This window comes from Sorex araneus, chromosome 2 (genome assembly GCF_027595985.1).
Source record: "Sorex araneus isolate mSorAra2 chromosome 2, mSorAra2.pri, whole genome shotgun sequence".
NCBI classification, from domain to species: domain Eukaryota; kingdom Metazoa; phylum Chordata; class Mammalia; order Eulipotyphla; family Soricidae; genus Sorex; species Sorex araneus.
The window spans coordinates 197,294,471-197,319,338 of NC_073303.1; the positions used below are offsets into that span (position 1 = coordinate 197,294,471).

At 44.1% G+C, this 24,868-nt stretch overlaps 2 protein-coding genes across 6 annotated transcripts in view; one reads left to right on the forward strand and one right to left on the reverse strand.

The window, feature by feature from the left end:
- Positions 1-10,993, forward strand: part of SON (SON DNA and RNA binding protein) — a 33,975-nt gene extending 22,982 nt beyond the window's left edge. The window contains exons 7-12 of one of the 4 annotated variants that reach the window (XM_055126936.1): positions 720-830; positions 2,068-2,184; positions 6,263-6,410; positions 9,135-9,206; positions 9,320-9,435; positions 9,942-10,993. In XM_055126936.1, the coding sequence (XP_054982911.1) occupies positions 720-830; positions 2,068-2,184; positions 6,263-6,410; positions 9,135-9,206; positions 9,320-9,435; positions 9,942-10,100 (723 nt within the window). In that variant the 3' untranslated portion in view covers positions 10,101-10,993. Of the gene's footprint in view, positions 1-719; positions 831-2,067; positions 2,185-2,662; positions 2,846-5,519; positions 5,600-6,262; positions 6,411-9,134; positions 9,207-9,319; positions 9,436-9,888 lie in introns of those variants that run through there. The other 3 variants (XM_004620357.2, XM_055126937.1, XM_055126938.1) reach the window with 3 other exon arrangements.
- Positions 10,994-11,366: 373 nt separating this feature from the next.
- Positions 11,367-24,851, reverse strand: DONSON (DNA replication fork stabilization factor DONSON). 2 transcript variants are annotated; one of them, XM_055126942.1, is made up of 10 exons: positions 24,418-24,851; positions 23,946-24,014; positions 21,420-21,623; positions 18,349-18,527; positions 16,989-17,167; positions 14,899-14,977; positions 14,669-14,773; positions 13,752-13,950; positions 12,319-12,531; positions 11,367-11,702 (listed from the first exon to the last, which is right to left on the reverse strand). In XM_055126942.1, exons 1-10 carry the CDS (start codon positions 24,739-24,741, stop codon positions 11,565-11,567), a joined length of 1,689 nt encoding a protein of 562 aa, XP_054982917.1. In that variant the 5' UTR covers positions 24,742-24,851; the 3' UTR covers positions 11,367-11,564. The 2 variants fall into 2 exon arrangements, with proteins under 2 accessions (XP_054982917.1, XP_054982916.1); XM_055126941.1 differs by having other exon boundaries at positions 21,420-21,626.
- Between the last annotated feature and the right edge of the window lie 17 nt (positions 24,852-24,868).

The following is a 24,868-nucleotide window of genomic DNA, read 5'->3' on the forward strand; positions in this document are numbered from 1 at the left end:
GCCAATTGCTATGAACAAAAGATACTAGGATGAGTACAGCAGAATATATTTGTCCTTAATGTAGTATTCTGGTTAATCAAGAACTTTATTGCTTTTGCTAGGCTTAATAAGGATAACAAAACAATGAGCATAAAATAGTTCCAAGGTAGTTTGAGGCTGGAGATATAGAGTATCGTGCTTGCCTTTCATACACCTGACTCTGGCCCCCCATATGGTCTCCAGAGTACCACCTGGTGTAACCAAAAAAATTTTTTTTCCAGTGTTATAAATTACTAATTTCTTAGTGAAGGACATATTTTTTAAGTGAAGCAAAGTAGTAGATTTTTTTTAAATTGAAATGTATTGAGAAAAAAGAGAGGAGACAGTAAGGAACAATGTGCTTGAGAGAACACAGGCAGCAAAGAAAGAAGAGACCAGCAAACCGGATATGTGTTCAAGGGAGAACACAGGCTTGAAGAGCAAGACAGATTTTTTAGGCTCTTAATGGAACTTTGTACTGGCCAGGATAAAAGATTGTGGGTTTTTATTCAACTAGCATTTTGACTCTTGTAATTTACCTTAATTTCTATCCTTTAAATTTACTTCAGCTTTTTGAATCTGCTCCCTTTTTTTTTTTTTTACAAGATTGTTCCTGATAATGTAGCAACTAAAGATACTAGTGTTTCAGAGTTCAGGGTGCTGTTATAATTTGAGATAATTATTTATGTTTTCTCTCTTAGCCTGTGGACATCTCTACAGCAATGAGTGAGCGCGCACTTGCTCAGAAAAGACTGAGTGAGAATGCATTTGACCTTGAAGCCATGAGCATGTTAAATCGAGCTCAGGAACGGGTATGTAGCAGTTTCAGTGTCTTAAAATTTTCACTGCTGACGACTAGAAAGAGCTCAGCAAGACTGAGCGCTCATCATGCAATGTTTGTTGAGGGGCAGCCCTGGGACCGTCACAAATGTCTGTAACATAAAGATTGTAAAATAAAAATGAAATAATAGGTTTTTATCATGAAGCCTGAGGAAATAAACCATTTATTAGCTGACTTTAAAAGAAAGCTATCCTGGGCCTGATCATTTTTAAAATTTTTCAGTACTACGTACTGGGAGCTATTTATTGATAGGGGGAAGAAAAAAACTCGTACCCTTTCGGAGTTTATAATCAAATGCCTTGAAAATAGCTCTTGCTCCACACTCTCTGTGAAATGTAGTTTCTAGTGGTAACACTTAGAGTCACAAAAGTAGTAAACGAGAGCTTAAGCCGGCAGTCCCAGTCCAGAGTGTCTGCTTTTACCAGTGCACAACTCTCCTGTGTAAGGTGGATAGAGATGGCACTTTTTTTTTTTCCCAGTGATGTAAACAGATTTTATTTAGAGGTTTTTGAGGGAAGGAGGAAAGGATAAGTGGGAAAGAGAATAGTAAGAATAACGCGCTCATGAGAGAACACGGGCTTCTCCAAGAGTGGAGAGAGCTCTACACACATCCTAGCTTTAGACACAAAAGTATGAAAAAATGAAAGTACATATCTCAAGGGGGGAGATGCGGGCGGCACATGTGCTCTGGCGACACATGGGCTCAGGCAGCATATGCGCCGAGACGGCACATTTTTAGAGAGCAGAAACACATTGACAGTGCAGGTGTTTGGCAGATAGGACAACTGTATCTTGAAGCTCTACAATAGATACGATGATTTACTGTGGTATTCGGTTAAAGCTCTTTCATATATTTGAACAATTTTCTGTTTGTTCTTCTTTGAGCTTATCTTGAATTCTGGACTCACTCCCTCAGAGTAGTAAAAGGTTGTCAGGATATTATTAGAATTGTTTTATGTAAGAATTATAAGCAGAAGAGTAGCCATCCTTTGCTTTATTGAGCCCATGTATTTAGTGTACTGCTTTTTACTAGTAGTAATCTATTTTGAATCTTGTTACTGATGGGATCCGCTGGATAAACTCTTGTTTAGAATGCTTGTTTAGAATGTTTTGGAAAAACCATTTTAAAATGTGGGCATTGAACCTGTTTTTAAAAGTTAATACATGTCTTCTATTGCATCTCTTTTTTTCTTCACCCCGCCATCCAGATTGATGCCTGGGCTCAGCTGAATTCCATTCCTGGCCAGTTCACAGGAAGTACAGGAGTACAGGTTCTCACACAAGAACAGTTGGCTAATACTGGTGCCCAAGCCTGGATTAAAAAGGTACACAGCATATGCATATATAAAACTGTCCAAGTTTGAACTTTTTAGAAAATATTTTATTAAAAATGCAGGAAGAACTTCAAAGTTTGAGTGAATTTGCTGTGTGTATGTGCTCCAGGATGGAAACTGAAGATGGACCCAATTCATGAGACAATGGCAAATTTATAGCTATGGTTCAAGTGCCACTCTTTCTGTCCTGAGGGTATTTTTATTCTTGCTCTGTTGGGTTTTGTGGGGGTGGGTTTTTAAAGTTGTTTTGAATATTAACAGTGCATCTCAGGTGTCGTTCAGAGTATTTCACAACTCCTGTTGGACTACTAATCTAACTTCAAGGCAGTGGTTCTCAAATTTTTTCTCATCATGGGATGCTTTATTACAGGTTTATTTTTGGTGGATCACTGCCCTTCCCCTCCCCACCCCTGAGCCCTTTGCCGCCCTAATTTTCCATTCCTCTATTCCTTTGCCTTCTTTCCCTTAGTGCCTGCGCCCTCCTGTAAGCTCCCTTGGCCCCTATTCTCCATCCCTCTTGTGAACTCCAGCTTCAGGCCCCTATGATTGTCAGCTGTGGTTACAGCAAGTTGTTGGGAAACCCCAGTATTAATAGTGCATGTGGTCATCTTGCCGTGGGACTAGAAGGCTGGGGGAGGGTGGCTGGAACGTGTTGGGAGGTGGGCAGTACTGGTGGGGGGAGGGATGGCTAAGGGGGTGGTGGGGGATGGAGAATAATCTGTGGACCATCATTAAGGCCCTGGGGGCCTCTGGTGATCCACAGGCTCAATTTGAGAACCACTGATTTCATGACGAAACAGGATATTTAAGAACTAAATTCATGGGAGAGGACGGACGCCTCGTGCTGCGAAGATATAGGTGCGCCTGGTTTCAGATTCCTGCAGAGACCTGTGAACCCCACCTACGGCTGCCTCATTGTTGGGGGAGTCTTAGGTGGTTAAGAAGGGCTATCTGAAGAAATGCTTTCTGGTGAAGGGCCCTGGCTTGGCTGGATGGGTGATGGGCAATTTGTTTCAGGAGTGCTGGCAGCATAGCAGTGCTGAAACTGGGAGGCTGCGTGGTCTAATGGATGTGGGAAGGTTTCTTTATCCTGCTGTACTCCTGACTCCTTTTGGGATGATGGGCAAGTAATTATTTGTCTCGTGGAGACAAGTTCTTATTACTGCCTCATGGGTGGTGATCAGTGATATTTATAGAGAATTGCTGTAAATGCCAGTGAAAGGGAGATTTTGGAGCTTTGGCTAGAAAGTAACGTTTATTTCATCTTTGAAAACGTCTGTTAATCCTCTTATTGACAAGTTAATTTAAAATATTGTATATCCTCTCTTTGCCAGAGACTTGGTTTTTAGAAATAGTTGCATTAATGTGTGTAGTGATGATACATGGTCAGATTCATGAAGAAAATAATTGACATTCATTTTAGGGGTTACTGAATGAAAAATGAGAAGCTAGTGAAATATTTTCAAGTTTAGATCGTTTTGCCAATTTTTTAAAATTAGTGTAAAATAGGAAAGTGATTTTCATGTATTTGAAAAATGCATGTTCCACTTGAAATAATAATTTCTTTGATAATTTTAGTTCTTTAAGATTTATAGTGTAGAAGCTGAGTACTTAGTATATCTGGAAGTTTTACTAGGTATTCCTGTGCATGTTCAGTTGGAACAATACTGCACATACATTTGTTGTCATGTGTCTCATTGGTGGAAACTTCTGTTGGGTATTCCATTGCAGAGTTTTATTTTTATGATGAAGTATTGATCTATAATACTTGTAGACTTATAAAATATGCTAATATATTTTTTTAGAGGTTATATGTTATCTGGCGATGTAGCTCACTGGTAGAGGTTTTCATACGTGAGGCATTAGTATTAATCCTAGCACCAAGAAAATAGTCATTTATTGATGAATTTAGGTTCCAGTAAACTTTTCCTTAAAATTAAAATTTTTTTTTGGTTTTGAGACAATCCACAGAATTTTAAATAATTTACATTTAAAATGTAAATTCTCTTTATTAATGTTTTTATTAGGTCAAAACTTAAATTATAGAAAAATGCTTAGAGAAACTTCTAGTTGCTTCAGATTAATAATAAGAGTGAACCTGAACATGTGGGAAAGGCATTAGGTAACTAAAGCCGAAATTGATTTTTATGGTTAAATACCACAAAACTAACCTTCTGTTTAGAAAACCTTTAGAAATGACCATTTGACTTTTCTTGCCTTGCCTTTCTCCTCCTTTGTACGTTAAAACCACATAGTGCTAGCATTCGCTGTAGCTTGCTGTGGTGTATTAGTGGAGAAAATTTAACGTATCATCAGTGTTATTTGTTGTTAAACATCTTTAAATAAGTTACAGTTGACAAGAACCTTTCTTTTCTTGAATGAGATGATTTGGACATGACCTGATAATGTTTACTGTTACAGACATTAGCTTTTTTGTTGAACTGTACTCTGGGGGTATAAAGAAGCAGGTGAAGATGCTAGATTGGAAACATGATATGGACACTGGGTTACTGGGGTGGGGGCGCTTATGTTCTACTCTGCACAGTTGCCCTTTTTTTTAGGAGTGTTGCCTGGAAAAGAGGGGCGGATGAACCTGGAAGTAAGTAAAAGCCATTCTAGGTGTGTAGCATCGAGGCAGTTGATACCCAAGCATCAGCTAACTTTTCTCTCTATACATCTACACTGCATGGCCTGCACCAAATAAGGAACTGAACCAGGGGTATGTTTTACCTCCAGAGCTGCCTCCTTCCATCAGAGCACCTGTGGAACTTAATGTCTAGTCACACATTGTTCGCATATTTTCTCCCCAGTGTATAACTTCAAAGCTGGGAAGTAAGATTATGTCATCTTTTTACTGCTTCAAAACAAAATTTGAAAAACTTAGTATTAACTTATCAATACTGGAATCAATACATAGTATTTTTTTAAAGAGCTAGTACAAGTGAACTCCTGTTGATAAGTTAATGGCTTTTGATAAGTATACCTGCTAGAAAATACACATCTAAAATCTTCTAACAAAGGGGAAATAAGAGATGATTTGGCCATGTGTTAAAAATCTTTTTTAAGTCATTGAAATCCCCCATAGTAGTAGTATTTAGTAGTTCATTTTATGTCTGGATGCATTTTAACAAGAGGCATCACATCACATATTTCTTAATGTGTAGGAATTGATTTGACTGCTAGTGTAATACAGCTCTGCATCTTATGACATTAAGTGGTTTGCTGCTTTGATGGAAAATACGGTTCAGTGGGTTGGATACAAGAGAGATGACTGTTCACAGAATAACCTGTGAACTTTCACCCCTCTGTATGGAAACTTGTTTCAGGGCCAAATCCTTGTAGCTGTCTTCTTGCCCCGGTCAATGCCAGCCCTACTATTCACAACACTGCTGCTACCGAGGCCTAGGTATGTAAACGTTTAAGGAGTTTTTAAAGTCTTTTAACATCAAGCTAGGTTTTAAAAGAATTCAAATTCAGTTTGGTGTAATTACAGGGTCTTTTGTGTGATTGTCTTCCTTTACCTACTGTGCAAATTTATTTTGAACAGTTATCTTTTTGCGTCATAGGGACTAAGTAAAATAGCTGTACCTAATGATAGAATGGGGAAAAAAACCTGGAATGGTAACAAGTATGTGTTTCAGTGTCCGAACTCTTTCTAAATGATTTCTGGGCTTTATTCATGAACTAGGTACACCTGGGACAGTTACTATTATTGAATGTTTTAACATTGCCTTCTTTTTATTTTGCAAGCTAAGAAGAGATACCAGTGAACCTAAATAGTGGACGAAAACAGGAGTGTTCTAATTTTTTTTTTTTTTTGGAGGGGGGCAAGAGGGCCACTGCCATTCATTTGCCGTATTTGCCTTTCAAAATACTATCATGTTAATGTACAAGTAATTAGAACATCACATTACAGTATGTATTTAAGTATAGAATATTTTAAATTTAATTGTAATAATAACTATAACAGATATAGAAATAAAATAAGGCTTCTTTTTTTAGAAAGGTACACTGAGTTTATAGTCAAATTCTAACTGTAAGATGGGGAACTTTTTTTTCCTTTGGATAGGATCAGTTCTTAAGAGCAGCCCCAGTAACTGGAGGAATGGGAGCCGTCTTGATGAGGAAAATGGGCTGGAGAGAAGGAGAAGGATTAGGAAAAAACAAAGAAGGAAATAAGGAACCTATCCTAGTCGATTTTAAGACAGACCGGAAAGGTAATTATGGGGGCATGGGGTGGGCTTTTACCACATCTCTTTCCTTACCACTTAGGGTTCTTTTCTCTTCCTACATTCTTGGGAAATGAGTGATCTTGAAATGGAGGCACAAATTTAATGTTTTCAGTAAATTTTATATAAGTGTACATGGGAACACAGATTATGAATAAATATTTAATTCTGAGGTAGGGCATTTGCTATACGTGAGGCTCTTGGGTCAATTCCTGGCATCACAAAAACGCAAAAAAAAATTTAATAGGTAAGTATGAAAATGTTTCAGGAGATAGGTAATTGTTATTTTAACTGGGTTTCATATTTTTGAATTTTTTCATCGGGCCATAATCCATGATGCTCAGAGGCCCATATGGGATGCTCCCAATCGAGCCTAGGGTGGCTACATGCAAGCTCCCTATCCACTGTACTATCTCATACACACTCTCTCCAGCCCCTCATTTGAATTGCCTTTATATTTTTCTCTTTCTTTTGTGGGGGACCACACAGCAATGCTCAGGGTTCCCACAGCAATGCTCAGGGTTCCCTTCTGGCTTTGCATTCTGTAATCACTCCTGATAAGCTTGCTGGACCATGTGGGATGCTGGAAATGGAACCATGGGGTGCCTTGTGCAAAGCAACTGCCTTACTATACTTTATTTGGCTCCTATATACATATATATATATATGTGTATATATATGTATATGTATATATATATATATATATATATATATATATATATATTGCTTTTTGGGTCACACCCAGCAATGCACAGGGGTTACTCCTGGCTCATGCACTCAGGAATCACCCCTGGCAGTGCTCAGGGGACCATATGGGATGCTGGGAATTGAACTCGGGTCGGCCGTGTGCAGGGCGAACGCCCTACCCGCTGTGCTATCACTTCAGCCCCGGTTCCTATATTTCTTTTTGGTAATAAACGCGTTTTCATTTTTGTTTTAAGCCTGGTGACGATCAAGGCTGACTGCTGTTTCGTGCTCATGAATCACTCTTGGTGGGGCTCAGGGGACCATATGGGAGCCAGGGACAAAACCCAAGCCCTACTTGCTGTATGTCGTTCCGGGCCTGGTTTGTCTTCATTTTTGGCATGTCCCTCTTTTTTGTGTGTGTGTCACACTTGGCGATGCACAGGGGCTACTCCTGGCTTTACACTCAGGAATTACTACTGGCGGTGCTTGGGAGACCATATGGGGTGCTGGGAATCAAACCCTGGTCTGCCTCGTGCAAGGCAAACACCCTATTTGCTGTGCTATTGTTCCAGCCCCTCATCTCCCTCTTTTTAAGCTCAATAATGGAAACCATTTGGATTGGTACTAGAGATTAACTGCTGATGGTAGCAGTATTAGCGCTTCATAATTGCCCCACGTTTGGGGGCTCCTTGAAACTTATTTCTTATTATAATTTGCAGGTAGGGTGATGAGCCACACCCAGCAGTGCTCAGGAATTCTTGGTTCTGAGTTCAGGGATCATTCCTGTTGGAACTTGAGGAACCATATGGGGTTCCTGGGGTAGAAGAGGGTTGGCTGTGTGCTAGGCAAGTGTTCTACTCATTATTCTATTGTGTGCCTGTTTTTCTACTGATTATTGGATTTTTTTTTATTTTTTTTGCTTTTTGGGTCACAGCCACCGATGCATAGGGGTTACTCTTGGCTCACAGACTCAGGAATATACTTATTCCTGGCGGTGCTCAGGGGACCATATGGGATACTGGGAATCGTACCTGGGTCGGCTGCGTGCAAGGCAAATGCCCTACCCACCGTGCTATCTCTCTAGCCCTGATTATTGGATTTCTGATTGGGGAGGAGATGTCAGTCACTTAAGTATTTTGTAGATATTGGATGCTTGTACTGAAAGGCTACTTGGTAATTTTTAAATAATTAAGTGACTTAAAGGAATGGGTGAAGTCTTTAAGAAGCCACTTCTTTAATAAGCAGCTATACTATTTTTTGGGTGGGGAGTGCACACCTGTTTGTGCTTGTGGCTTTTTTTACGGCACTGTGCTCAGAAATAACTCTTTGCAGTGCTTGGGGGCCTTATGGGGTGCCCAGATTGAATCAGGGCTGTCTGTATGCGAGATAACACTCTGCCTTGCCTGTTGAACAGAAATATGTAGGCCTTGAGTTATGACTCTTGGTTTGTAGATTTACAGTGAATTCTTACATTTTCAGAATGTTCTACTTTTTAAAAAAATCTTAGTTCCAAGATATTTGAATATTAGATTCTTGTACTCAGGAATCACTCCTGGTGGAGCTTGGGGAACCATATGGGATACTAGGGATAGAACCTGGGTCAGCCGTACGGAAAGCATATATACCCTACTCTATATTCCATTGTTCCTGCCCCAGAATATCAGGTTCCTATGTTGAAACAATTGAAAGTTGGTACAGAAACTTTTTTACTAAGGCCAAGATTGAGGTTCAGTGAAGCTTAGAGGGAATGTTGGTTTTTCTTTTTTTTTTTTGCCTTTTGGGTCACACCCAGCAATGCACAGGGGTTACTCCTGGCTCGGCACTCAGGAATCACCCCTGGCGGTGCTCAGGGGACCATATGGGATGCTGGGAATCGAACCCGGGTTGGCCATGTGAAAGGCAAATGCCCTACCCGCTGTGCTATCACTCCAGCCCAGAATGTTGGTTTTTCTATATTCAGACTTAAAACAATGTTTCAAGATTTATTAATCATTGGCTTTTTCCTTTCACCTTTCTCCCTTGCAGGTCTTGTTGCAGTAGGGGAAAGAGCACAAAAGAGATCTGGGAACTTTTCTGCTGCCATGAAAGATCTGTCAGGTGAGCACTAGGAGCCTTCTCTCATCCTGTCCTGTTTTCACTCTGATTGTGTCCTTGGTTGTCAAAGGGTGGTTCTGGAGATCATTTCTAACTGGCTGGTTTTCTCTCTACAGGCAAACACCCTGTGTCTGCTTTGATGGAAATCTGTAATAAGAGAAGGTGGCAACCACCAGAATTTCTCTTGGTCCATGATAGTGGCCCTGATCACCGCAAACATTTTCTCTTTAGGGTAAATATACGTTTTTGCATTAATTCTATTTATATTTGATGATTTAAAGGGTGAAACAATCAATTTTATTTGTGGGTTGGGGGTATATGTATATGTGTGGGTATATTAGTGGGGTTTTAAAAAACACTGTACTTTTTTAATGCTAATGCCCTGTTTTAAAAACATTGGAGGGAAGATGTGGCCAATCCCTGATGATTGTTGTTTTTTAGTGGAATATGGGGGGGTAATTTAAGTACTTGAATCAGGTGGGTTTTTTTTTTTTTTCCTTTACAATTTGGAGATCTGCTCTTAATTTGCAGTCCCTTTTCCCAATTGATTTGCTGGTTCTGGGTTAAGATTAAGTTGATTTAGATGGTATGGGTATTATATTTTAATTATTTTAGCATTTAGTGAAAAATACAAAATAGATATTAAAGTTTGATGCTGTTCTTATTGTATGTTTTTCTTGAATAGGTATTGAGAAATGGAAGCCCTTACCAGCCCAATTGTATGTTTTTCTTGAATAGGTATTGATAAATGGAAGCGCTTACCAGCCCAGCTTTGCCAGCCCTAATAAGAAGCATGCTAAAGCCACAGCAGCTACTGTGGTTCTTCAAGCAATGGGCCTTGTACCAAAGGACCTCATGGCTAATGCCACTTGCTTCAGGAGTGCCTCACGTAGATAGATTGAGGTTTTATATTAATCATTTCAGATAATTTTACTCTGCATCAAAATGTATTTCCTCTTTAATGTTGTAAATATTTGGCAATTTAAGACATTGTGTAAAAAAGCAATCTGTACAAACATCTCCAGGCTTTGATTTTTGTACCATGGAAATTGTATTTAACCATACAGGGTTTTGGTATGTTTATATTGTTTACCTTAGTGATGTATTTGTTTAAGTGGCTAACATCCAAACAATTGTTTGAAGGCATCCGTAATCTTCAGTGTGGAATGTTAAAATAACGCTTTTATACTGTATTTTGTACTATGATGTAACTCCCCTTCCTCTGGCTAGGCTGCTGTAACACTTGCCTGTAATCAGTGAAGGGCTGTGCACCTTGTACTAGTTCACAATGGGTTCTGCTGGACAGATACTGGGCCAGTGTTATTGAGGTAATCAGGAAGATCTGTTTATAGGGCTCATGGCTCTGTCTCGAACTTTTGTTGAGATAAAAGTGCGTTGTGTGATGATCAATCAGCACTAAGTCCTGCATACCCATGAAAGCCACTTGGGCCATGAGAAGGGAGTTAAAATGAAGTCCTATTAGAATTCTGCAGAGGCCAAGTACATTTAGTATGGCATTGAGTTGTGATATAGTTTTACTTTGATGTGCATTTTGAATTTCAGCTACATCTAGATAGACGTAAAATGATAATTAAAATGCTGTAACCAACTTATCTAATAAAATTGGCACCCAGCCACTATTTTGTTGACTATGAGAAAGTTTTAAGTTTCTGTTAATTCTTAGGGTCTGATAGAATATTTCATGTGTATTACAGTGGTATTCATATGCTATGTCTCTAAACTTTATTTTCAAAAGCTTAAGGCCCAAATATAAACTTCTCTGGAATAAATGTGGTGTTTTATTTTCTGGATTATAAAGTGAACACATAACATCTTTACTAAATGCTATCTATCTAATACTTTTTGATTTCTAAGCACTTTTATTATTTAAGAAAGCTCGAATTACACACTTGCATACACACGCGCATGCACACAAATGCCTATATGAACATTACTACTTTGCTGTCAGCTGAGCATACATTACAAACTCAACACTTGTATACATGGAATACAAGATACTCTTAACACATATTTTTAAAAGCCAAAATTTGCCAAATAAGAAAGCATTTTCCTGTTTGCAAGGAAATACACTGTGTTGTGCTCACTTTATAATTGGAGGTTATAGTGATCTCAAGTTTTCATTCAAGTTCTGTGAGATTTTCACAAAAGTCTATTAACTTTATATTTGAATATCTGAAGTACAAACATGATTTAATATCAGCCCTACTGCTTAGTGCATGCAATAAAAATGTATATTCAAGATCACATTCCTTTCAACTCAAATTTTATAGCCAAAGGGATTATCTTGAGTTTCCTTCTAGGCCTTTTTCCTCAAAGATTCCTTTTAGGCTTACTTGATCTTCAGGACCTCCAATTATAGATGTAGTCATTCATTTCCACATGTCTCAGTGACGATTTCCCCAATAACGGTACTTGGCTAAGGAGATTCAGAGTCTTTGGGTGCAATCCACAGTTAGCAAGCTCCTCATGGACAACTTCCTGTGAAAATTGACACAAGTTCATAAACGGTTTTCAGTAATTACTGGGAGGGAGGGAATAAAAATGGCTTGTTCTTGTTTCTGTGGAAAGGACAGTCCTATCTGCAGATGATCCTGGCAACAATTGCCCAGTGACACATCCAAAATGCTAATACCAGCTTAAAAATAAAGTGAGGCAATTTAATAGCTCAACACAAAAAATGGTCCACAACTAGAGGGAAATAAAAATCTACAAAGAATTTCTTAGATTAAAGCAATCAGGCACTATTACGTTCTGGCTTAGACATCACAAATTGTAACTTGCCTTTCTGTCTGGGATGTTCTTTACTCAAGTGCATCAGCTTTATTAATAAAATCTATTTCACAAAAACAAGTCTATCCCTTTTAATTGGAGTTGCTAAATGTAGTTTAATAACTTGAAACACAGCAAAGATCACATTTCTTCCAGCTAGTCTGAATAAAAAGCTACAAAATGTGCTTACAGGGGGAGGAAGCCAACCAGGGTTCAATCCCTGACACACCCCAATATGGTCCTGAATTATCAACAGGAGTGATCTGAGTGCAGCTGGGTATGGCTGACAAAATAATGCAAGTCTGTCTTACATTCGTCTACCTACCTTCAACTGTCCTTTAGCTATTGGAGGGTTGATATTGAACACAGCAGTTGGCTCATGTGTATACAGTCCTGCAGTAAATGACCCACTCTGTGCAGATCTGAGAAGCATCATCACAGAATGGAGACAGTGAGGCAGGACAGGACCGGTGATCTCCAAACTAAACTGATCTTTATAACCAGCGTGGGCATGTGCCTTCACATTCACACTTCGTGCCTTCAAAACAATTTCAAAAGAAACTCCAGTTACCATCTGAGCCCAAAAAAAAAAGAGCGCTCACCTTAGAAAACTTGATTTTTTCACTCCAGTTATGGGACAAAAATAATCCCCAAAGTACCAAAATATTACAGTAGTAACACTTCATTCTGTCCCTAGCATCTAATTAAGGATTGTGATATTGTAGAGAACATACTTTTCATTCTATATCCAAGGCATACTTTCAATATAGTATATGGAAAACGTGTTTTTTTAAATTATACAATTTTCATACCTACATGCTTGTTTCTCAATACGGATATAGTTAAAATTTACCCATGAGCCAGTTTTTTTTTTTTTTTTTTTGGTTTTTTGGGTCACACCCCGCTCAGGGGTCACGTACATTTAACTTGGGATATACATAACCTTTCACTTTATGGGATATCCCTAGGCTTTCCCCCTCCGGAGAAGCTTACATTCTTTCAAGTGCACTATACTCTGCCCTTCGTCATATTCCCTAAAATGATTTTACTTAAGTAGTAAAGCAACTTTCCAATTAACACCAAAATTATCTGCAAATTCTGTTAAGCCAAAATCTGGGACTGGAAGAGAATACAGTAAATAAGGTGCTTTTTCCTTGCAGGCGTCTGACCCTGGCTTGGTCCCCTGAGCACAGAGCCAGGATTAAGCTCTGAGAATTGCTGGGTATGGTGCAAGCCCAAATTATACTGCTGTAATAAAGCATTTCATTGAATACAGATTTTCTTGTGATCCAACTTTAAAACCAAAATATATAGCTCCAAAGTGTCAGGAGTTTACTAAAATTTCAAGAACTTGTAAGATAGCACAGTGGACAGGGCATTTGCCTTTCGTGTGCCCAACCTGGGTCTGACCGTTGGCACCACATACTGTCCTGTGCTCAGCAGAAGTGATCCTTGAGCAGAGCCAGGAACAAGCCCTTCGGGTTATAACCATCAGGCATAACCCGAAAACCAGAAAAGAAAAAATACCTTTTGGGAAGGTTTTGGGACTGCACCTGGTGTTCCTTGGGATTCACTCCCTGTGACCCTAGTACAGTGCAGTGCTTTTGGGGCTGTACCCTGAACCTCCTCCAAGCAAACCATTTGCCCAACCCTTTGAGTCCCTCTCCTGCGCAGAGGGAAAGCAGGCACGCACAGCCTTGGAGTACCAATAGGCATGGCCCTAAAAAGCAAGGTTATGAGGATCAATGTGGAAGTTACCTTTAGCATTTGCATTGTGGCACCTCGAAAGGCTACAGGGGATAAGAGGGTTGGTGGCAGTCCTGCCTGAGGACCAGAGCTAGCAACTAAACTCTTACAGTTGATCAAAAAATTCAGCAACATCAAAGTGTTCATTCCCTTCACCAACACGACAGACTCAGGTCGATGATCCATTTGCACTTCATGTTTTTCTTTCCGTCTGAAGGGGCCCATCAAGGAAAATGCAAATGGAAATCCCCTTGGTCTGCGATTCAAGCATTCATCTTAACTCCAAATCCCTTAGGGTCCTTTGGCCTGTTCCAAAGTCGTAATGTGCTTGCTTGTGACTGCCCATCACTGCAACTGTACATCAGCTGTTACTTCTTTTTCACAAGCTGAATTTGCTCAATACCTCACCAAAATTGAAAACATTTATTCTCTAGTAAAAAAAGTTCTGTGCCCAGAGAGATGACTCTCGGCCAGTGCATGATTTGCACGTTGGAGGCCCAAAGTACTGTCAGGTGTAGCCTCCCCAACCCAAAACACCAGGGCTGGAAGGACAGTACTGGGGGGTTATGGTGCTTACACTGCACACAGCCACCACTCACTGATTCATATCCTGGCATCGCAATGTGGTCCCCTGAGCACTTGCAAGAGCAGACACAGAGCACTGGTGAGGATGTGGCACCCAAAACACAAAAACCAAACACAAACACAAACACAAAGAGTTCTGTTGAATAACAAATTTAACCCAAATCGTCAAATTCAGTGATCTCTTGTGCCCTGAGCAGAGCCAGGAGCCCCTAGAATGGCTAGGAATGGCCCAAACCCCCATCCCTTGTTGAAATGTTAGTAAAATAAAAGCATGATGGCAGATACTATTATTGCTAAAATAATTCAGTGAAAAGCAGTGATATATTCAGCAGCTAAAAGGATACAATTTGATAGAAAGTCTGTCTGGCTTTTTAATTTTATCTTGCACACCCATCTCTTCCAGCCAGGAAAAACTTTCATCTTCATCCTCATCACTAATCGCTTGCACCCTAGGAAATTGTTAGTTAGAACTTCTGGGGCTAAATAAAACAAAGCTTTATTTCCTCTGCTAAAAATGTGCACCACGTGCACCAGCCACAGGAGGTAAAAAAAAAAGCTCATTCTGATCACATACTCTCCATGCTCCGAGCTTGCTTCAGGGGCTTTCTTCGGGCGGCCGTTTTCTTTTATTAAAGGCAAAGAAAATTCAATACCTACACAAGGAGAAAGAATAGCTTTATATAATTAAGAGGTGTTTTCTTTTAGACAGGAAGGCATTTGAAAAGGTGCATTTTTATATTTGATCTATTTTGGAGGGTGGGGTGGGGGAAGTGGTTTTCTGCAATCAAACTCAGAGCCTCATACCACTGAGCAATAACCTTCGACCCCTACTTGATCTACTAAATGCAGAAGCTTCCAAGCTTTTCGAACCAAAGCCTTCTAGGGAGGGAGTACACAAAGGCTTCTTGAAGGGAGACCAAGCAGTGTCACCACCCATGATACTATTATTTCCCTGGTTTTGTTTAATTTGGTTTTGGGGCAACACCTAGTTGTGCTTAGGGGTTGCTCTCCATGGTGCTTGAGGGACCACATGGTGACAGGGATGGAACCAGAGCCTCTAGCATGCAAAGCACTTTTTAAATAAGTGCTAAGTTCACTGAATAGGTTTCATGGTTTACTAGTCAGATGACTTGACTTTATTTTTGTTTTTTGAGCCACACCTAGCGATGCTCAGGGGTTACTCCTGGCACAGCACTTAAGAATTACTCCTGGCGGTGCTCAGGGGACCATATTGGATGCTGGGCATCGAACCCAGGTCAACCGCCTTCAAGGCAAATGCCCTACCCTCTGTACTATCACTCTGACCGAAAGACTTGACTTTACAATTACTTATTGAGCTACAGAGTTAATAAATGGGCTGGATGCTTGTCATGCATGCAACTACTGACCCAGGCTCAATCTCCAGAACCATAGAAGGTCCCCCATGTCCTAATAAGAGTGATCCCTGATCAAAGAAGTTAGGAATAAACTCTAAATTTATTGCTAGGAGTGGGTCAACACCCCACCAAAAATAACTTATATAGGACCGGAGAGAGAACAGACAGAAAGACACTTGCCTTGCACAAGACTACCCGGGTTTTATTCCGACACCCCATCTGGTCCCCTGAGCTGGGCAAAGTGATCCCTGAGTAAGCCCTGAATACTACTGGGTGTTAACCCAAAACAAACAAAGCAAAAAACCAAAATCATTTACTGATTGGCCGGAAAGATAATACAGGGCTTAAGGTTCTTGCCTTGCATGCAGCAACACCAAGTTTTATCCTCGGCACTGCATACGGTACCCTGAGCACTACCAGGAGTAATCCCTAAGCACTACCAGATGTAGCTCCCCCAAAATAAGTAATGGGGCTGGAGAGATAGTAAAAGGGGCTGAGGTGCTTGCCTTGCACACAGCCAACACCAGACTGACTACTGGCACACAATCTCCTTGGCACTGCAGGGATGATCCCTGAACATGACTGAGTAGACCACGAATAGCCCAAACACCTGGTTCCTCTTGCCACCCAATAATTTACTGAAGGTGGTATTCTATATTTGCTGGGAGGAAAATGAGTAATAAAAATATTTTGTCTGGGGCTGGAGTGATAATACAGAGGATTAGATGCTTGACTTGCATGCAGCTTACTTAGGTTAAATCCTTAGTACCAAATATGATCCTCCAAGCACTGCCTGGGCTCACTCCTGAACCCAGAACCTAAGCACTGCTTGCTGGGTGTAACCCCCAATCCCTCTTTTTTGACTTGGCACTTCCCAGTGGTACTGGGGAACCATCTGGTATCAGGGATTGAACCTGGAGCTCTCACATGGAAAATACAAACTCCAGCCCTTAGAGTCTGCTGCCCAGCCCAGAATTATCTTTCTAAAGAGAGAAGTTAGTAGCACACATTTGTTTGGGTTTAACATACATGCTTGTAATCTCTTATACAGGACTTAAAACGGCTCCAGGATGAAACACAGCAATTCTCACACACGTTTCTCTTATGGTGGTGAGAAGGTGCATGGTGGTGAGACTGGTGTTTGAATTATTGTGAACAACTTTATAAAAGTAAAATTTTTTAAAAAAGAGAGAAGTTAGGCAGAACTGTGAAATGACCATTCAAATTTCAGCTTTTGAGGAATGTGTTTTTTAGACAGTATGTATGCTTCACTGCAAATCTAGAGTACCTTCATTTTTCATCGCTTCTCTGATTCCTCTGGTGGTAGGAGAGATGAGAGCAGTGAGGACGTCACTGCCGGCCAGTCCTGCTGCACGGAACAGGATCGTAAACTGATACGTGCAAACGTAGAAATAGGGGCAGAGTTTGGTCTTCACCAGATTATAAAGAGAGGTAAAGCTCACAGACCTACCCAAAAAACAAAGAAAAAACTAGTATGATTACATATTTAATTCAACATTTAAGGCATCATTGTGTATAAATCGGGTTTTATACCCACCTGATTTAAAGTTTAACACAAATATTACAGAAAGAGTTTCACTTTTCCCTTACACACAACATGGCTAATGAGTCCTTTACCACTTAAACATTTACCTTCTTTTTCTTCCTTTTATTTTTTTGGGGGCCCTCACCTGGTAGTGCTCAGGTGACCTGCGGTATTGGAGATAGTACCTAGTGTTTCTTCATGCAAAACATATGCTCCTGCTCATTGATCCAACTCCTTAGCCCCCATTTTTCGTTTTCTTTTGGTCTAGGGGCTACACCCTGCACTACTCAGGAGCTACTTCTAGTCTGGTGCTAAGAGGACCATGTGGTGCTAAGATCAAACCCATGGAAGGCAAATGTTCTACCACTGTACTAGCTCCTTGGACAATTTTTCCCTTGAAACAGGATTAACTAGTAATTCAGTGCTTTCTCTGAGCAACTTTAGCTGCTGAGAACAGTATCCACTATTATTGGTTTGAAGGCCATACCTGGTGATGCTCAGGGGTTACTCCTCGCTTTGCACTCAGGAATTACTACTGGAGGTGCTCAGGGGACCATATGGGATGCTGGGGACTGAATCTGGGACAGCTGTGTGCAAGGCAAGCGCTCTACCTGCTGTACTATTGTCCAGCCCCACAGCACCCAATATCAGAGCAGCACTAGTCACCTCTGTATTTCTCAACCACATACGTATCTGTTTCCGAAGAATGAGTAACAGCAACAAGGGGAATCATATCTACTCCAGTTAAGCGTTCAGAGCAGCGGTCTTCAACCTTTAATCCCTGCCAACTGGCAGCAGGCTGGTGGATGGGTGACTGAAGGCCCCAGTTTATAGAGAAAATATTTGGAAGGACAGATTATTCCATGATCAATTCTCCCTATGTCATAGGACAATGACAACTGCTAAGGTCATACCAGGATCAGAGAGCTATTGGTAGGGTGCTGCTCAGACTCAATCTCCTGCAGCACTCAGGAGCCCCAGAGTCCTTCCAAGATTGATCCCTGCGTGGAAACTGCAATAAGCCCTGAGCACGCTTGCCTGTTGTGGCCCGAAAACACAAAGAAATACAAAGACCTGGAGACCCAGGCTGAACTTATCTTACCAGTCACTCATTAAAATATGCTGCAGCTCTTCGTCAGTGGCCCAGGGGCTGTTCTTGCCGGCCATCTTCCTCTCGGCACCAATCCGTGGGAAGAGTGGGAGCCAGGGTGTGGCCGGGTGCAGCCAGTACACGAGGCTCTGCTGGAAGGCGCAGCGCAGCTCTGTGCACAGCTTGGGGTCCTGCAAGCCGGGCAGGACAGGAGGTGTTTTCGGTCCCATCAGAAGTATGAAATGTCACCACAGATACAATGCGTACCGAATAGTTATCTGCTGCCCTTTAATGGGGTTCTACAGGAAATGTTAATAACTTGCAGAAGCAAAAATACAATCTACCCTCCTTTGGGAAAGATGTTCCTTTTTTAAGGCTTTCTGTTTCTGTATGAGTGTAAGGTGGGTGGTGTTTCAGCCACACCTGGCTGTGCTCAGGAATCACTCCTGGTGGGGCTTGGAGGACCATATGTGGTGCTGGTGACTGAACTCAGATCGGCCACACACAAGCGATCGCCTGAGCCACTGTACTATCCAGCTCCAAGGGAAAGCCTTTCCTGCCAGTTAATGCAGCCAGGTAAGGCCAATGCTACATGCAACACTTAACCAAGGGGTTGGAGACATAGCACAATGGGGCAGGGCACTTGCCTTGCCTGGGGTTGACTTGGGACCAATCCCTGGCACCTCACACGTCCCCCAGCCCTGCCAGAAGTGATCCCTGAGTGCAGAGAATGTAAGCCCTATGACCTCTCCCCACAAAAATTTTTTTAAAAAAATTTAAAAAGCAAAATGAAACAAAAAAAAAAATCCAAAACCCCAGAAATCCCAAAACCTATCCAAAAAAACAAAAACAAAAAAAACAAAACAAAAAACCCCAAAAAACAAACCACAAAAGAAACTCTGGAAAACCAGATTTGAATGTTCTTCAATCTCCCACCCTCGAACAAGGATCATCTCTGTTAGCAGGAGAATATGGGTGGGAAATGTGCTGGGGCCAGAGAGATAGTACAGACATAAGTACTTGCCCTGCATGCCGCCCACTTGGGTTTGATCCCCGGCACCTCCTTTAGTCCTTAGGCCCATTGGAAGTGATCCCTGAGCAAAAAAGGAGTAAGCCCTGAGTACAGCTGGATGTGAGCTAAATCTATTCTTGTCAGAAAAAAACACTAGATATGGCTCCCTTCATTCCAACACTGTGTCCAAAGTAGCAAGCAAAATCTTGTGATCACAAACCACTGTGACAAAGATGTGCCCTGGGGCTGGAGTGATAGCATAGCGGGTAGGGCGTTTGCCTTGCACGCGGCCGACCCGGGTTCAAATCCCAGCGTCCCATGTGGTCCCCTGAGCACCGCCAGGAGTAATTTCCTGAGTGCAGAGCCAGGAGTAACCCCTGTGCATCGCCAGGTGTGACCCAAAAACAAAAAAAAAAAAAAAAAAAAAAAAAGATGTGCCCAAAGTTACCAGGTAATAATCACTTAAGCCATGTTAGAGCTGATGAGCTGCCTGAAAGTAACGCCATTCTCGTCATTTGCTGGGCCGTGCATGTGGTCAACCTAGTTGGATCCCCGGCTCCCAGAAGGTTCCCCCCAAAGTACTGCCAGGACCGACCTTGAGCACAGAGCCAGAAGTAAGAGCCCCAAGCACCATCTGGTATACCCTAGTGACATGTCCTAATGTTAACAAGCCCCCCAAATTAACACAATTTCTCCAAAACTGATCAAGAGCTCACTATTTCCTCTAACTTTTTTTTTTTTTTTTTTTTTTTTGCTTTTTGGGTCACACCTGGCGATGCACAGGGGTTACTCCTGGCTCTGCACTCAGGAATTACCCCTGGCCGTGCTCAGGGGACCATATGGGATGCTGGGATTTGAACCCGGGTCGGCCGCGTGCAAGGCAAACGCCCTACCCGCTGTGCTATCTCTCCAGCCCCCTCCTCTAACTTTTTAATAGACCATCACCAGATAGTGAGAATTTACAGATTAAAAATCAACCACCACTGCCTGATGGGGCTAGAGAGATGGTTCAATGGGCCGAGTGTAGGCTTGTATGCATGAGGCCTGAATACCATCCTCAACACCACATCACGGGGTCACATCCTGGCCACCAAGCACCACACAGGCACACAAACCAAACAACCCAGAGGCTGGAGAGTTAGTGCCAGATTTTAGAAAATCTGGGATGGCTGTGGTGGAGCTTAAGCTAAACCCAGCTGTGATCTGGGATCACACCTGGTGCTACTTGGGGGACCATATGCAATGGCAGGGACTAAAACAGAGTTGGGCTCAAGCAAGGGAAGGGCCTAATAACCCCTGTACAATCTCTGCCCAAACAGTACTTACAATGTTGGTAGGGGGTGTAGGGAAGGGGTGCCTGGGTGAGAGTCAGCTGAACCCAGGACTTTGGAGCTCCAGGGAGCATGTGTGGTACTGGAGAGGGAACTGGGGTCAGTGGCATGCAAGGCAAGTGCCCTGTTCTATCTCTGTGATCTCTTAAACAATTGTTAATTTTTTGTTTTTGTTTTTGGGTCACACCCGGCGATGCACAGGGGTTACTCCTGGCTCTTCACTTAGGAATTACCCCTGGCGGTGCACAGGGGACCATATGGGATGCTGGGATTAGAACCCGGGTCGGCCGCGTGCAAGGCAAACGCCCTACTCGCTGTGCTATCGCTCCAGCCCCAAACAATTGTTAATTTTTTTTGGGGGGGGATTGGGGGGAAGATGGCACACCCAACAGCGCTCAGGGCTTATTCCTGACTCTGGACTCTGGGATCCCTCCTGTGAGGTTCAGGGGATCATATGTGGTGCCCAGGATAGAACATGGTTGACTACAAGCAAGGTAAGCACCCAACCCTCTGTACTCTATCTATGGCCCCTCAAACAATTCTTGTATGCACATGGACACCCAATTCTGAGTTTTATGAATCTATTCAGTGCTCAATAAATCTGATAAACAGAATTGTAAACATGTACCATTTGGAAAAGGCAGTATTTTTCAGACTCCGTGTCCTTACACTAGAAAATCCCCCGCAGAAAACTGCACTTCATAGATAACTGCTGCACCTGCCATGCCTGCTCTTCTTACCTGTATACTCAGGGGTAAACTCACTTCTGTGGCCCGGCAGTGCTGGACAAGTCCCTGGGCCTCCTCCTGGGCTTTCAAATGCTCTGCCCAGGTGAAGGGGTGAGAAGAGGTGAAAAGGAGTCGGGTTTTAATACTCCAGTCTGCCGGTAACTCGGCACTTCCTGAGGAGGGGAGGTCAGATTCAGAAAATGATACGTGTGGAGTCTTCTAGAAAACAAAGAATAAACACACAAGTTTGTTATGTGCCAAGTAAGGACCTTCAAGCTACAGACTAGCAACATCCTGCTGGCACTGTTTCCTGCAGCCCAGAGCTCTATACAATCACACTGGGAGCATGCAAGAGCCAGGGCAAAGGGCAGCACATGCTGTCTCTGGGAATTGCAGTTGTGCTGATGTTGTTTCTAGTTTCGGGGGATTTCGGGGAGTAAGGAGGCGGTGGGGGCTGTACCTGGAGGCACTCTGGTTACTCCCAGTTCCATGCCTGAGGAACATGTGGTGCCAGGGACAGGCCCTGGGCCGCCTGTATGCAAACCTGTATTCCTGCACACCCACACTCTCTTTAGTGGGTCTGTTTAGGGGCGAAGGTGGAAGAGTCATAATTTCATTTGAAGGATTTTTTTTTCTTTTTGGGTCACACCCAGCGATGCACAGGGGTTACTCCTGGCTCTGCACTCAGGGGACCATACAGGATGGTGGAAATCGAACCCGGGTTGGCTGTGTGCAAGGCAAATGCTCTACCTGCTATGCTATTGCTCCAGTCCCTCACTTGAAGGTTCTAAACAGTTTTAGTTATAAGAGGCAAGGGGACGGAGCTATTGTGCAGTGGGTAAGGTGCTTGCATTGCACGCAATGACCTGGGTTCTATCCCCGGCATCCCATATGGTCTCTGAGCACCACCAGGAGTGATTCTTGAGTGCAGAGTCAGGAGTAATCCCTCAGCATTGCTGGGTGTGACCCCAAACAAAACAAAAAACAGGGATCTAAGTAATAGAATAGCTGGTAGGATGTTGGCTTTGCATGTGGCCAAGCCAGGTTCTATCCCTAGCATCCCATATGGTCCCTTAGCACTTCCAGGAATGATCCCTGAGGGCAGAGCCAGGAGTAAGCCCTGGGGAGATAGATCAAAAGGTCAAGTGCCTAAGCTGTGTGAGGGTCCAAATTCTACTCAACCCTGCATTAACCCTCCACCCCCATGCAATGCTGGGGTTGTCCTTGGCTGCCCAGCAACTGGTTGGACTGTTTAGAAAAAAAAAAAAAAATAGAAGGGGCTGGACAGTACAGTGGGTAGGGTGTTTGCCTTGCACAAGGTGTGACTGCACTAAGCCCTGACAGGAGTGATTCCTGGGCACCATCAGGAGTGGTCAACATCCCCTATCCCCACAGCACCAAAATAAGTAATAGCTCCTGACCTCAGAATTTTTCTCTTCAAGTGTTGCACTGTCCTTTTAAGTGAGTACTTTCTATTACAACAACTTGTGTAGGTGATATACACATGTAGAATGGGGTACTATTTTCACATCTCAAGAAGGTCATTTATTCAAGTTGGTGAAAGTGACTCTTGGGGACCTCTTCAAGCCATTTCCCATTAGGACAAACTGCATTTGTTACCACAGGAGGACCTGGGGAATGAGATCAAGAGTGTGTGGTGGTTGGGGCTGGCGAGATAGCACAGCGGGCAGGATGTCTGCCTTGCATGAGGCCGACCCGGGTTCGATTCCCAGCATCCCATATGGTCCCCTGAGCACCGCCAGGAGTAATTCCTGAGTGCATGAGCCAGGAGTAACCCCTGTGCATCGCCAGGTGTGACCCAAAGAGAAAAAAAAAAAGAGTGTGTGGTGGTAGTAGGGAGCAAAGAGTGAGTGGGAATCAATGTGTGAACGCCACATAGTGACTGTGGAGATGACAGGGGGGATCTGGTCTGAGGATGACTGAAGAATGGACGTTCAGAAGGCAGCTGAAGGGCCGGGGAGACGGCTCAGAAGACTGGAGAAGAGGCTTCGCAGGTGGCAGGACCCCGTTTGATCCCAGTACAGAGAGCCAGGGGCAACCCCTGCACACCCTCAGGGGGTGTGGTCCAAACATGGGGGCGAAAACCACACTAAAAACACCCCAAACCAGCACTAGAGGGCTGGAGCTATACTCCAGTGGGGAGGGTGTCTGCCTTGCACCCAGCCAACCGGGGTTCCATCCCAGGCGCCCCATAGGACCCCACACCCGTCAGGAGCAATCCCTGAGTGCAGAGCCAGGTGTGGCCCCCAAATAAACAAAAAACCGGCTGCGTCTGGAGGGGGCTTCCCTTGAGGGATAAGCTGGGGGACTCGGCACCCACAGAAGCCAAAAGGTCCTGGCAGGGAGAAAACACTTCTGTGGCCTTGGTGCCATTTGTAAAACTCCTGACCCACGCCAGTCCTCGCCCCCACCCTTGATTTTCCACCCCGGTGCCGAGATCCCTTTCTGCGGGCCGCGGGGTCCACCGGGGGACGCCGCCTGTTTTGGAACACCCCAGCGGCCACTCCGGAGGGTTACCTGGAGGGAGTCCGGAGCCTCCGTGTTCTCCTCCCACAGCAAACCATTTTCTTGATCAGAATCTAGAAACTGAGGCGGGAAAAGGAAGAAATTATGAAAAAAAAAAAAAAAAAAACAAGGTGGGTGTGGGTGAGGGGCAGCTCGGCACGCGCGCCTTGATGCCCAGGGTCGGCTTGAGCCCCGCGCGGAAGCCCTCGCGCGACGGGACCCGAGGTGAGGCGACGGCACCCTCCCTCGGGCGCCCGGTTACCTCAGGGACGCGCGGGTCTGGCTACCCCGCGGGGCGCCCGCGGGTAGCCGTCTGCGGATTCGCCCCTCCCACGCCGCCCGCCCCCAGCTCAGCGGCTTTGGGGGGCGCCCCAAGGCAGCCCTCGGGCCCTGCCGCCACTGCTGAGGGGCGGCCCCGGCGCCTCGGCTCGCGTCGCGCCCATTTCATCCCCGGCACCGCCGCGGCCGCCCGGCGCCCACTCACCGGGCCCGGCGCCTCCTGCTGGCCGCGAGGCGGCCCGCCGTGGGGTTCGGGGGGCTCGGGGAGTTCGGCGGCCGCCGGCGGCCGGTTGTCCAGGCGGGCGAAGGGGTTTCTGCGCGCCCCCGCCGGCCCGCCGCGCCCTCTGCCCGCCGCCGGGAAGGGGCGCAGCGGCAGCCCGGCTGCCAGAGCGGCGCGGCGGGGCGCAGGCTCGGGCCGCTCCCCGGGCGCCCCGGCGGCTCCCAGGCTCCGGCCTCTTTTCCGCCGCAGCCGCAGCGTCTCCGGCGGCTTCTTGAAACTGGGCGAGTAGCCGGGCACCGAGAGGGCCATGACGCCCCGACGACGGTGGCGGCGGCGGCGGCGAGCCCAGGGCCGGCCTCCCCCGCCTCCCTGGCGAGCGCTTCCCGCGCGCGCCGGCCCCGCCCCCGGCCCGCCCCGCCGCGCGTGCGCGCAGGCC